We start from the raw sequence: 14,072 nt of genomic DNA, 5'->3' as shown, positions 1-14,072 counted from the left end.
GCACATTAATATTTTTTGGACCTAATATAGTGCGTTGTGTTAAAAGGGGCATTTGGTCTAATGAGATTGCTGTTCCAAATCTCTCTGTAACTAAGTTGTCGCAGATAAAGGCTTGAGGAATTGTAATAATATGTGGCTGAAGTCCATCTGTATTGGTGAGTGTACCATCTCTCAGTTGTAATAAGCAATTGTTATGATTTGGTTCTGGACATCGTATCTTTTTTACTAACTATCTTTTGAAAGCAATGCCAATTGTCTGCGTATTTTAAGGTGCACTGAACAATAGCTGAGTGCAAGGCATCTGGAAGAATAGCTAAGCACTGTCTAAAATCTCCTCCTCATAAAAGTACCTTTCATCCAAATCGAATATTATTATTCATAAACGTTTGTAGAAGTTTATGAATGGTGTTGAGTAAGTGACTTCATGCCATTGTACATTCATCAATAATTAACATTTTTTCAAGACGGATGTCACGTGCAGTGCCACCGTTAATGTTCATAGTGGATACCGATTTGTAGGATCTAATGCAGTTGATAAAGATTTCACTTTCAGGTACATCGTCAGTTATAAGCTTTTGTAGATATTCAGTATATGAATGTAAAGAAGGCAGTCTAATTTGACCCTTTTGACAACAATGTGTAAACGTATTACTTGTATTGCCAGTTGTTTCTTCAGGGAAGTGAACTGAATGACAATGATTGCAAATGACATTCATTAATCCGAATGAATTTTCCTGGTGTATATTTTGCTTGTACCGTTTGAGAGGCGCGTTGTTGCATGTGTAGTATTTGGGACGTGTTGTTTTGGAGCTGTAATCGATTTGCCTGTGCTGTGTGAAAAGCCTGTTGTAGCCTTCCTTGCCGTTAACGTATGTCTGAGATGGGAGGTGTTTCGTTTTGAATCCGTGACTGTTGCGATGCAGCACTTTGATTGATAGCTTGCGTCATGTGGATCTAGGATGTAGATTTGTGCATATTTGCGTTGTTGATTTGTTTCAGGGTGCACTGTTCCAATGCGATTCAGTATTTGTGCACATATGCGAAAGCAGTATGGGCCATTGCCTTTTGGTGGCCTGATATTTACTCCGTTAGATGCAAAAGCAAATGAACTATTGTAGGATCTAATGCAGTTCATAAAGTTTTTACTTTTAGGTACATCGTTAGTTAGAAGCTGTAGTTGAGCTTTGCGTTTTTGGAGTCGAGACATTTTTTCTTTTAGAAATATGGATAAGTAATAAGGAGTATTGCACTCACTGTTAATATGGAGCCTTTTCTGCGGTTGAACGGTTAATAATGCCTTATTGTAATGAGATCCACCTATGCTGCATAGCCGTCTATTTTGTTGTTTCTTTCGTGTTCGTGTGTTTGTTCCTCGCGCACTCTTTTTGCGCCTGCGCAGTACGTCCTTTTGCAGCTACGGCCCATGGCCGGATGTGCCTGCGTCCATCATCCGGTTTAGCATTCTCGGTTAGTAATATGGATCAGACACTGATTTTCTGGATTTTTTTTCTCATTTTGTCTCTCATAGTTGAGGTATACCTATGATGAAAATTACAGGCCTCTCTCATCTTTTTAAGTGGGAGAACTTGCACAATTGGTGGCTGACTAAATACTTTTTTTGCCCCACTGTGTGTGTGTGTGTAATAGTAAAATAAAGTTTATGTATATATTTGTGCGTGCGAGAGAGACGTATAATTTGCATAGTTTTGCTGGTGTAAAGGTTAAGTTTAATTTACATGCCATGGTCATTGTCAAGGTAATGCAAACACATTTAAAAGTAGTTGAGTGCAAAAGCATATGTGGTCATTGTCCAATGGGCTGCTAGTAAAATTTGTTACGCTGTTTAGGAAATTTTGGTAAGTTCAGTTTTTGTTGATCTCTAACAGAGCGCATCATACAAATTTTTGAAATTTCAGAAACTCCTTTTGATAGTAACTCCTGATGGCAAGACCTGTTCAGCAGTTGTGAACTTGGAGAGCTTGCCTTCATGTTGGCTAAGTAGCTAGGTGGAGTTCTACAGACAGAATTCAACATCTTCAGTATGATGAAGGGTCAAGTGGGTGGTACCAAAAAAAAAAAAAAATTTTTAGAATAGGAGACCATCCACAAACAACATCTAACAATAGTCTAGCAATCAATGCAGGTTTTTACATCACTTAATAGTGTGGACCCCAAATTCCAATTTAAGTGTTCTAATTTTCTACATTTATTTGAATAAGACTTATAAAATGTTTAATCAAAAAGGGGATCTGCCTTTTAATCTAAATTTCAGATTTATTAAATATACATAACTTTTATGGTTTGAATGTCTCTCTAGGCTGGCAAGCTAGAGCCTCACTTGGTTCTGGAGCAGCTGCGCTGCAATGGTGTGCTGGAAGGAATCCGTATTTGTCGACAGGGATTCCCTAACCGTATAGTTTTCCAGGAGTTTAGACAGAGGTAAGGAGGCTTTGAAATCTTAGCACTTGCTTAGACAAATGTAATATGCATTGCTATTTAATTTGTCTGATCTGCCAATTGGAAAATCCTGAATACTTAACTCTATTCCTGTATGTGATCCTGGATCCCATAACTCATTCCTATAATCCCCAAGGTGCTACTTTTTTAATGTAATGTTTGAGGTTCCATTGAATCATGTGTACATTTTGTCAAAACCTTATTCTTTGCTGTGCTTTCTGTAATGTTATCTTCATTGTTGATCGTACATAGGATAAGTGCTAGAAATCTTAGTATGAGGCAGTGTTGTGATGAGTAAATAAAACTGCTCAGACTAATCTTTCTCCCTTCTTTTTTTTTTTTTTTTTTTAAGGTATGAAATCCTTACTCCCAATGCAATTCCAAAAGGCTTTATGGATGGAAAACAGGCTTGTGTTCTTATGGTAAGGCTTAAATAGCAAGATTAGCTTTTTATAAATCCTATGTACACTTCTTTTTGGTAAGAAGTGCCAAAACCCCACATACCTAAACAGTCAGTTAATTTTTCTGTTTGCTTATATCATGCATTTTGTTAAAAGGGGTGCTTCAAATTTGAAGCACCCTTTCAACATTTCCTGCCTATCCATTATAAATGCACTACTTTATCTAATCACACACTAAACAATTACACAAAAAATCATGCTGTAGTCGGATAGAATGGACTGTTGTCAAAATTGTTCTAATGTGCTTTGAAATGATGTAGATTAATACAACAGGCTTACAAGTCCTATTCACCATGATTCTCCAAAATAACGTCAGGTTGAAATTTGAAAGTCCCTAAATTTTCCTCACTGTAGGATGATGATTTTATTCTTTATTTGAATTCTTTGTATGAATAAAAACAAACCTTTATATAAAATGTTCTTTCTGAATTGTAAAGGCACAAGGGGACACAGTTGGAAACTTAAAGCAACAGCAGAGATTCAGTGTACAAATTCCTCTTATAAAGTTAAGCAGTTTAATCATGTCGCCTCTTGATCTTCAGTTTTTTTGAACTGAAAAGGTTAAGTTCCTTCAATCGCTGCTCATACCTCTCAATCCCGGACTGTATCTTTTGAATGTAGGGACAAACTATACACAGTGTTCAGGTAAAGCTTCATGTTGCCCATACCATAAACTGTAAAATCCTATTTAAATGCCTTAATTGCTTCTGTATACTAAATCATGTGACAGTTAAAGTTAGCTCCATGCTTCCCTGGTGCATCCAGGAGCCACTGGAACCAGGATTCAATAGTCCTAAACAGAGGAGCTGAGCAAATGAAGACATAGTCACCAAGGGATTGGTGCAAAGCGTTTTTACTATAAACCAGACAAGTGTTCAACAGAGCAGTGCACATTCTTCCATAAATATTCAATAAGGAATCCATAAATTCCAAGTGTCGAGTGGAGATTAAAAACAAATTCTGTAAAATGAGGTTAAAATCAATGGAAAACATCCTGTTTTAAAAACTGGGCCTTGGTGCTTCTCTTTTAAGCCGACCAGCAGGCACAGACAGCTATTTAATCCTCCTCGTGTCCCCGTTGCCAATCTGTCGGACTTCACACAGCACTCTGCTGAGCTTTGCGGTTTCCTTCCTCAATGCCGTAGTCTGTCAGGCTTCCATGGGAGGCCCACTAGAGCATTTGGTTGCTCCTGCTTCAAAAAAGCTCAGCAGGAGTGTCCTGTCTGGCCACATGCTTGGCTCATGGGGCTCAATTTCCCATCCACCTGCTTCCCTTTTTTTCCCCCTTTTATTTTCAGACCCTGACCCCCTTTATTGTGCAGGCTGCTTTTTATATTGCATGATTGGGTGCAGGTATTGTCCTCCACCTACTCTTGAGTTATGAATGAGGCACCTGACTGACTCACTCACATTCACATATGAATGTGTAATCCACCAACCATACCTGCACACTCCAGAGCCCTAAGTTGTGCTTCACCATGTAGCTTTTACCACGTATAACCCTTTTTATATAATGGGGAAATATTTTTCAGCTTCCTGTTCATAGAAATTTACCTAGAGTGCAAAGACTTTAAGAAGTGTCGAATTTATGTTTGTAGTTTCTTAACCCCCCTTGGGCACTTGAGGGTTAATGTTATCTGGTCCTAGTGATTTTACTGGATTTCTGAGAGTTTAATCAAAGCAGCATTTTTAACTTTGCAAAATTTCCAAATCATGGAGTACAACGTTAATATTATTCCGTTTATTAAACAAGTTATAGAATTCTTCATTTATGAACTTCAAAAAAATGCAAGTTAATAGCATTCATTATTTCATTATATTTAGTAAAGTTTGCCGCCTGAATTTTTCTTTCGTTACTAAAATAGTGGAGTCTGAGTCATCCTTTTTGCCTTTTCTGCATTGTTTCCTTCTGCCTTTTTATCTTTCCTAATCTGTCCTCTCAGTTCCAGTGGTTAACACAGGAGTTATTAGTCCCATGTGCCTTATATACTATGGGGTGTTGCTTAGTCTCTTGCTTTTCACCTTTGGGATAAATTTGTTTATAAAACAGTTTTCATCGTACTTCCCATCTCTTTAGCTGTCTCTACATTTACAGAAGGCTTTAGTCATTTTTCTTAGCAAGGTTCTTCTGCTAAATTTTAGCAGATGCAGGTTTAGTTTTTAATATGTGATACAGCATTGTGTTATGAACAGTAGATCCTAATGGAACCATTACTAAATCAAGACCAATGTCTCCCCTTATTTATGCTTTAACATACTGCTTTGCAAAAAACTATGCTGTTTTCAAGCCTAGCCGATTTTAATATATTTGGGGAAAGTCTCCTATGACTAGAATAGCCCTACCTAAACTTTCATCAAGGGGTTTAACACACTCCTAATATAAGGTGTGTATACCTACTATTTACATACCCTCACTAAATGACATGGCTCATCTGACTGAAGATCACCATTGAAGTCTCCATTTATGTAAAACAATTCTCTTTTCCCCCATCCCCCAAATGTTTTGATTGTCTTTCCTAAATGTGTATCTGTCAGTTACACTTGCAGCATCAATATTACTTAACCAGCTGTTTTGTCATTTGAAAGTGTTAATGAAAGGTACCTTAATTTAGGCATTTTCAACATTAATTTTTCCACCAGTGTTAAGAGCCTTGGAGGTTAGCCTAGATTTACATGTGCATACTGTAAATAGTTACCTATTTGACATTCACTTATTATTCATGTCTCAAACGCAGCTGTGGCCAAGGGCCTGTCACTGCCCCTGGTCACTTGTACTGAAAGGACTACACTTCAGAATACCTTAAAGGCCAAAGCATTCTTCAAGAGTTGCACTCCTGCTGGGACCTCCCGTATAACTACCTTTTGAAAGATCTACACAAGTCAAACACATTATCATTATGAATGAGGCTGACTACTTCATAGTTATCCCTGAAAGAGCTGCACAACTGTAACGGAACAAGCACAGCTTCCACCTGTACAAACATGCAGGATATACTCCAAAACCAGAGGGTTCTCTTCTTTGATATGTCCTGGTCATTACCTTTTGAATATTGTCTCACTGAATCTTTCCTTGTTTGATATCATCTGCCCCAGTGTGCTTATTAGTTATTTGTTCAGCTCTTTCAAACTTTAATTCATAGTTTCTCTGCAAATATCAGTGGTAAGTATTAGAAAGTCAAAAGTAGAAGAAAACTGAGAACCTGAACAATTCAAATCATGATTCATAAAAGCAAGCTTTACTTCAGTATAACCAAGATCGATGCCCGCATAGTTTCATGAATCGATTCTTTGTTCAACTGAGATGTTCTTCAAAGGTATGCACTACCTTCGTGGGGTAGCCTTTGTTCTTTTTCTTCATTGTGTTGCATTTTAGGTAGTGCTGCACTTCTGTTCCCTAAAAATGTTTTCTGTGTCTTTCTCCTTTCTCGTACTAATGCTGCATTCTCCAGTTAAAAGCTGTGTGGTGTTCTATTTTTTTAAAACCTGTATTGTCTGCATCACAGGAATAGACATGTTTACTTTTTCTACTGTTGCTTGATGGCTGCTTTTAAGTTATAGTAATCAAAACAGGGGGATTGAATTTACCCTTGGTCTTGTACTTCTGTTGTTTGTTATTTAAGCTAATTATGAGATGCCAGTTAAAGTTGCCAAAAGCCATATTTCACATCTTACAAGCATATACACACTGATTAGTTTCTGATCTTAAATATAGATAAAATTATTTGTCCCCAGGGGAGAAATTGTTTTTTTACAGAAGCTCTTTAAACTTTAAATACATACACACACACATTTTGCTCTGAACACACAAGAATGACTATACAGCAAGAAAATTCAAAACATAGTCCCAGGGAGGCATTATACAAGGCGTATTGCTGTTGACATAAGGGAGCCCCAGTACACATTTCTGCTGATTATGTGGCTGAAAAGTGTTGTGTCAGAGAAGATGTGCAGCCTTATTCATAATGGCACTGTTTTGTTTTAATTCTGTCAGTTGCTACCACCTCCTATGGGGTCCAGGTTGTATCCTTTAACTGAGCTTGCCCTTTCAATTTAGCTTGTTGATTTGGTGGGCTTCTCTTGAAGTGATGATGCTATACCACAGCTTAGAAAATCCCACTGGCCATCAGAGTTACAGATGTGAAGGATGTCACTTCCCACATTTAAAGGAACATGGTCTCCTAAGGAAGAAGAGCCTTATTTCTGTTTCATGACCAGTCCAACCTGTCATTAATGTGAACCCTGAAGTACTTGTAGGAGTGGACCGCCTCTAATAGATGATGACTCTTAATGTTTGCTCTACATTTACATCCCAGAATTCAACTGTCTTTTCAAACACACAGGTTATTCCTGTCAATTTGCTTAGCTGATGGGTTAAAAGCAGACCTGCTCCACCATCCCCATTTTCTAGAGTGGCCTCAAACTTAGGCTACAGTGTCTTCTGAAACTTTTACCTTTCTGTTATTGCTATTATAAGCAACTGCATGTAAATCTCTCACTTATTCTTAATGCTCTTAGAATTGAAGCAGTCAGTTTTTGTTTTACTTATTGGGAAGCTTCTACTCCATTTAATTTCTTTAATACAATGATGGCCGAAATTATTGGCACCCCTGGAATTTTCCCAGAAAATGCACCATTTATCCCAGAAAATTGTTGCAATTACAAATGTTTTGGTATACACATTTATTTCCTTTATGTGCATTGGAACAACACAAAAAAACAGAGGAAAAAAAGCCAAATCTGACATGTCACACAGAACTCCAAAAATGGGCCGGACAAAATTACTGGCACCTTTTCAAAATTGTGGGTAAATAGTTTTATTTCAAGCATATGATGCTCGTTTGAACTCGCCTGTGGCAAGAAACGGGTGCTGGCAATATAGCAATCACACCTGAAGCCAGTTAAAATTGAGAAAAGTTGAGTCAACCTTTCTGTTGTGTGTCTGAGTGTGCCACACTAAGCATGGAGAACAGAAAGAGGAGCAGAGAATTGTCTGAGGACTTGAGAACAAAAATTGTGGAAAAATATCAACAATCTCAAGGCTACAAGTCCATCTCCGGAGATCTTCATGTTCCTTTGTCCACTGGGTTCAACATAATGAAGTTCACAACACATGGCACTGTAGCTAATCTCTCTGGACGTGGACCGAAGAGAAAAATTGATAAAAGACTTCAATGAAGGATGGGGCTGTTTATCCACCATTCGGACTAATCAACTTCAAAACATATTCAAGCTGACACTGTTGCACCCTGAACCTGCAGAACAGCTTGAACTGTCTGTCAAAATCTGAACGAAATGAAACGCTATGCCAGGAGGACCCCACTGCTGACACAAATATAAAAAAGCCAGACTGGAGTTTGCCAAAATGTACTTGAGGAAGCCAAAATCCTTCTGGGCGAACGTCTTGTGGACAGATGAGACCAAGGTAGAGCTTTTTGGTAAAGCTCATCATTATACTGTTTACAGAAAATGGAATGAGGCCTACGAAGAAAAGAACACAGTACCTACAGTCAAACATGGTGGAGGTTCTAAGATGTTTTGGGGATGTTTTGCTGCCTGTGGCACTGGATGCCTTGACTATGTGCAAGGCATCATGAAATCTGAAGACTACCAAAAGATATTGGGGTGCAATGTAGGGCCCAGTGTCAGAAAGCTGGGTCTGTGTCAGAGGTCATGGGTGTTCCAGCAGGACAATGACCCCAAACATACCTCTAAAAGCACCCAGAAATGGTTGAAGACAAAGCACTGGATAGTTCTGAAGTGGCAAGCAATGAGTCCGGATCTAAATCCAATTCAACACTTACGGAGAGATCTCAAAATTTGCTGTTGGGAGAAGGCGCCCTTCAAATCTGAGAGACCTTGAGCAGTTTGCAAAAGAAGAGTGGTCAGAAATTCCAGTTGAGAGGTGTAACAAGCTTGTTGATGGTTATAGGAAGCGCTTGATTTCAGTTATTTTTTTCCCCCAAAGAGTGTGCAACCAAATACAGGTAGTCCCCAGGTTACAGACACTCGACCTTCGACTTACGAACGAGGCCGCAGCTGTGACGCATGCGCCTCATAAACTGCCGCTCCATCATCTTTGGCCGGAGGACGCTGGAGGGGTGCGATTTCGCTGCTTGCGCAGTGTAGTGTCCGTGTCCCTCGGGCGGCTCCCGGCAGCAGGCGAGCGGTGACCCGTGGTCCATAGTCACTGGGGCCACAGCTATCGCTTGTGTGCAGGACGGAGGCTTGATGGGGCAGTTTGCTGTCCGCCCACTATGCCGCTGCTGCTCCTGACTGTACGCAGGCTGGGTGGAGCGGTGTAGGGCGTTTCACTGCCCGTCCACTACACTCCGCTCCCCCCCTCAAATCGTTTTTGGTGGGCGGCTGGTAATGCTGCAAGCGGTTGACCCGGTTGTGGCTGAACGGAGGCCATTGAGGGTGAACGGGGTGGTGGGGGGGTAGCATTGTAGTGTGCTTCGGGTGGCTGCCTGTTGAATGGGGGGCAGTGGTGGGCGAGTCGCTACACACCTTTGGCCGCACCGTGTTCGTTCTCGGTGGGTGGACGCAGGCTGCATGCTGTAGTGGAGGTGACTGTGTGGTGGGTGGGTGGTGAACCGCCCCTCGCTACTCCCATTCATTCTCAATAGCAAACCTGCTTGTTCTGTTACGTACATAATAGGAAGTTGTCTCTTGTCAGTACACCAGACGTGCTGATGAGGGATGCCTGCCTGCTGTGATAGCTGTACAGTGCTGTGCAGAACAGCTCATCTTAACCTTTTTGTCTTCACCCTTCAAGAATGTCTCTGAAACACAAATCTAATGCAAGTGCTGGTGATACAGTAAAGAGAAAAAACATCATCATGGAAAATAAAGTAGAAATAATAAAAAGGTCAGAGAGAGGTGAAACTCCATTCATTTGTAGAGCACTTGGTTACAGTCGGTCAACCAATAGCTTTTATTAAAATAATGTACCTGTTCTGACTTACATACAAATTCAACTTAAGTGCAGACCTACAGTCCCTATCTTGTACGTAACCCGTGGACTGACTGTATTAAGTTGAGGCTGCCAATAATTTTGTCCAGCCCGGTTTTTGAGTTTTGTGTGAAGTGTCAGATTTGGCTTTTTTGTTTGCACTGTTGTTCCAATGCACATAAAGAAAATAAATGTGTATACCAAAACATTTGTAATTGCAACAATTTTCTGGGAGAAATAGTGCATTTTCTGGGAAATTCCAGGGGTGCCGATAATTTCGGCCATGACTGTATACCTATTATATTAATTGTATTTATATTACCATGTCCCTTTTTTTATGAAGTTCTAAATCTTCCCTCGGCAAGCCTGTTTGCCTTACCAAAGCCATTGTCCAGCTCAACAAGGTCCTGAGATTGATGCCCTTGGAAATTGTGCACATTGGCCCATCTGTTTCTACCTATCTGGTGCTACTTTAGGGATGGTGCAATATCTTTCCCCAAAAAGGACACCTGGCATGATCTTTCAGTTTCTTACTAAAATGTAGATTACTCACCTCTTAAGTTCAGTGCCTCTGTTTTGAGGTGTTAGATCACCTAAAGCCATAATCCAAACAGTGCAACAAATTTATAATGTGCCCTGTTGTCTGTTATGTCTATACTTTATTCTTTTTCAGATCAAAGCCCTGGAGTTGGATGCCAACCTATACCGAATTGGACAGAGCAAAGTCTTCTTTAGGGCTGGTGTATTGGCACATCTAGAAGAGGAGAGAGACATGAAGATCACAGATGTCATTATTAGCTTCCAGGCATGGTGCCGTGGATACTTAGCACGCAAGTAAGATATGTGACTATTTAAAAGCACTAACTTGTTTTCATATTTTTGTGATTGCATTTGGGTGTGTTTTATTGTTTTTAAAGTGTCCCTTACATTTGAAGGAATATACAGTATACTGCTCAGAAAAATGTAGGGAACAGTTAAATCACACATCAGATTTTAAATAAAACATTCAAACCTAGAATCTTTACTGAGCAGTACTGTGCAATTTTCAGTAGTACTGTGTTGAGAACAAAATGATGTAAGTCAATGGAAACCACAGTCCTTAATCCATTGAGGGCTGGATTCAACATCACACCAGAAATCAGTCAAAAATTGAAATCACAGGCTGATGCAACTTGTGTGAATTTCATCACAGCGACTCATTAGTGTGAATGGCCCCCATGTTCCTTTATGCACTCCCAGCAATGTCTGAGTGTGCTCCTGATGGGATGGCTGCTGGTGGCCTGAGGGATCCTTGCACAGACATGAGTCGGGGTGACTGAACTCCTGGACAGTTTTGTTGGTGCTACTTAGCAGCTATGGATGCGTGAAACACTTAACATCCCAGAGGTTCTCTGTTGGTTTCTGGCCTGGGGAAAGTGCAGGCCAGTCAATAGCATCAATATCTTTGTCATCCAGGAACTGCCTACACACTCTGGCCACTTGATGCCAAGCACTGTCCTTTACCAGGAGGAACCCAGGGCCCACTGCACCAGTGTAAGGTCTGATGGTGGCTTTGAGGATTTCATCCCAGTACCCAACAGCTGTCAGGATACACATTGCCTAGCATGTGAAGGTCTGTGCAACCCTCCAAGGATATGCCTCCCCAGACAATGCTGGAGGATGTTGCAGGCTGCATAACATTCACCACAGCATTTCCAGACTTTCATGCATGTCCCCTGTGCTCCTTGTGAGGTGCCAGTGACAGAGTTGTCAACTGTGATGTTCTCTGGAAAATGCCAGTTAAGATGCATGGTGAATGGGCTGTGAGCACAGGTCCCACTAGATGATGTCTGGCACCCATGTCACTAGGCCTAGATAATAATAATAATAATACATTTTATTTATATAGCGCCTTTCCCATGCTCAAGGCACTTACAGAATATAATAAAGAACGGCAGAATATACAGTATATAGCATTGTACAAACCAGATAAATAAATAAAAAGATTAAGACAGTAAATTCTGAAAAAAACAGACAACATAATTGATGGTCTAGCACACACATACAGGTTACATTGGCATCTTGACAGAGAAGTAAACTGAGAGAAAGGTAATAAAGTCAAGTAGAGCTAAAAGCCTTCCTGAACAGATGAGTTTTGAGTTGTTTTTTAAAAGAATTCATGGAGTCAGCTGACCTGGTTCATTTTGGTAGGTCATTCCAGAGTCTGGGTGCTATACAGCTGAAGGCCCTGTCACCCATAGAGTGTAGATTAGTGAGGGGCACAACAAGATTACCAGAATCAGAGGACCTTAGTGGGTGGGTAGGCACATAGTGATGGAGGAGGTCACTGATGTAGTTTGGTGCGAGGTTATTTAAAGCTTTGTAGGTTATTAGTAGGATTTTATATTCGATTCTGTAGGACACAGGGAGCCAGTGAAGACGGAGCAGGATGGGTGTGATGTGCTCGCTGCTGCTGGTTCGAGTAAGGACTCTTGCAGCTGAGTTTTGAATAAGCTGGAGCTGTGATATAAGATTAGAAGGGGCACCTGCCAGTAGGGAATTAAAATAATCGATGCGGGATGTGATAAAAGCATGGACAAGTTTCTCAGCATTAGAGAAGGAGAGGAAGGAGCGAACACGGGATATGTTACGGAGGTGAAAGTAAGAAAGTTTCTTAATGTGATTTATGTGGGTGGAATAAGTGAGGGAGGAATCAAAAATGACACCAAGATTTTTTACAGTAGAGGCAGGTCTGATGAGATCACTGCCAAGATGGACTGGGAAGGAGCTCATTTTATTAAGTTGCATTTTAGTCCCAATTTGCAGGAGTTCAGTTTTATTGCAATTTAATTTTAAAGAGTTCTGCTCCATCCAGGTTTTAATTTCACTAAGGCAGGTTGTGAGCTGAGAAAGCTCTGATGAAGTTCCACTTTTAACATTGAAGTAGAGCTGGGTATCATCTGCATAAAAATGATAACCCAATCCATAACTACGGATAATATGGCCAAGGGGAAGCATATAAATACAGAAAAGCAGAGGACCAAGGACAGAGCCCTGAGGGACTCCTTGTGTGACTGGCACGGAGTTGGATCTGCTGTTGCCAAGACTAACAAACTCTTGCCTATCAGTCAGATAGGACTTGAACCACTGGAGGGCAGTGCCAGAGATACCCAGCATGTTCTCCATTCTGGACAGCAGGATGTCATGTCTGACTGTGTCAAATGCTGCACTGAGGTCTAACAGAATTAATATGCTAGTTTGTCCAGAGTCTGCTGCCATAAGCAAATCATTGATTACCCATAGCAGAGCAGTTTCACAGCTGTGCCGCGCCCTGAATCCAGACTGAAAGGGTTCCATCAAATTATTAGAGGTTAGGTAATTGGTGAGTTGGGAAGCTACAACACGCTCAAGAACTTTTGACAGGAAAGGTAAGTGGGGAAATAGGCCGGAAATTGTTAAGATTGTCAGCATCAAGGCCAGACTTTAACATTGGGGTTACAGAAGCAATTTTAAAAGTGAGCGGCACGGAGCCAGTGTCAAGGGATGAGTTTATTATTGTTGTAACAGTCGGGATTATGGCATGAAGGCAGGATTTAAGTAGTGTGGTGGGGATGGGGTCCAGTACACAAGTAGTCGGCCTCATCTTACAAAGCAGGTTATTAACAAACGCAGAAGTGACTGGTGAGAACTTAGAGAAGGAGCTGGATGGAGTGGGAAAACAGGGAGAGATATAAACAGATGATATATTTGTTAGTTGAATTATTTAGATCTTTAATTTTGTTACGGAAAAAGTGGAGGAATTCCTCACAGACTTCAGTAGAAGAGGTAGTTGGACCAGATGCGGGTTCGAGTAGTTTATTAACTACAGAGAACAAAACCCTTGGGTTATCATGGCCACTTTCTATTATTCTGCCATAATGGGTGTTCTTGGCAGAAGTTAGTGCTTCTCTGTAAGCTCTTTGGTGGTCAGAGAAAGCCTGGATGTGCACGGTGAGGCCAGTCTTATGTGACATTCTCTCAAGGCGTCGGCCAGCTGCTTTCATAGATCGCAATTCTGAGTTATACCAAGGAGCTGAGCGCTTAAAGGAAACCTTATGTTTTAAAGGAGCTGTTTTATCTAATGCTGAGTGAAGGGCTGTGTTATAATGGTCAACAAAACTATCTAGTGTTGGTGGAATAGGTGCAGACAGTAAAAGATCAGAAATGGATCCAGAAAGGATAGA

The 14,072-nt window shown here is 40.6% G+C and overlaps 1 protein-coding gene across 2 annotated transcripts in view; it reads left to right on the top strand.

Moving 5' to 3' along the window:
* The window catches only part of myh9a (myosin, heavy chain 9a, non-muscle), a 103,661-nt gene that overhangs the window by 59,204 nt on the left and 30,385 nt on the right, over window positions 1–14,072 (top strand). For both annotated transcript variants that reach the window (XM_028815573.2, XM_028815572.2), the window contains 3 exons: window positions 2,318–2,439; window positions 2,810–2,879; window positions 10,544–10,704. In XM_028815573.2, coding sequence (XP_028671406.1) covers window positions 2,318–2,439; window positions 2,810–2,879; window positions 10,544–10,704 — 353 coding nt within the window. The remainder of the gene's footprint in view (window positions 1–2,317; window positions 2,440–2,809; window positions 2,880–10,543; window positions 10,705–14,072) is intronic.

The sequence above is a fragment of the Erpetoichthys calabaricus genome, chromosome 12, assembly GCF_900747795.2.
Source record: "Erpetoichthys calabaricus chromosome 12, fErpCal1.3, whole genome shotgun sequence".
NCBI lineage: Eukaryota > Metazoa > Chordata > Cladistia > Polypteriformes > Polypteridae > Erpetoichthys > Erpetoichthys calabaricus.
The sequence above is the reverse complement of the archived record's forward strand: the minus strand, read 5'-3'. Positions and strand labels throughout refer to the sequence as shown.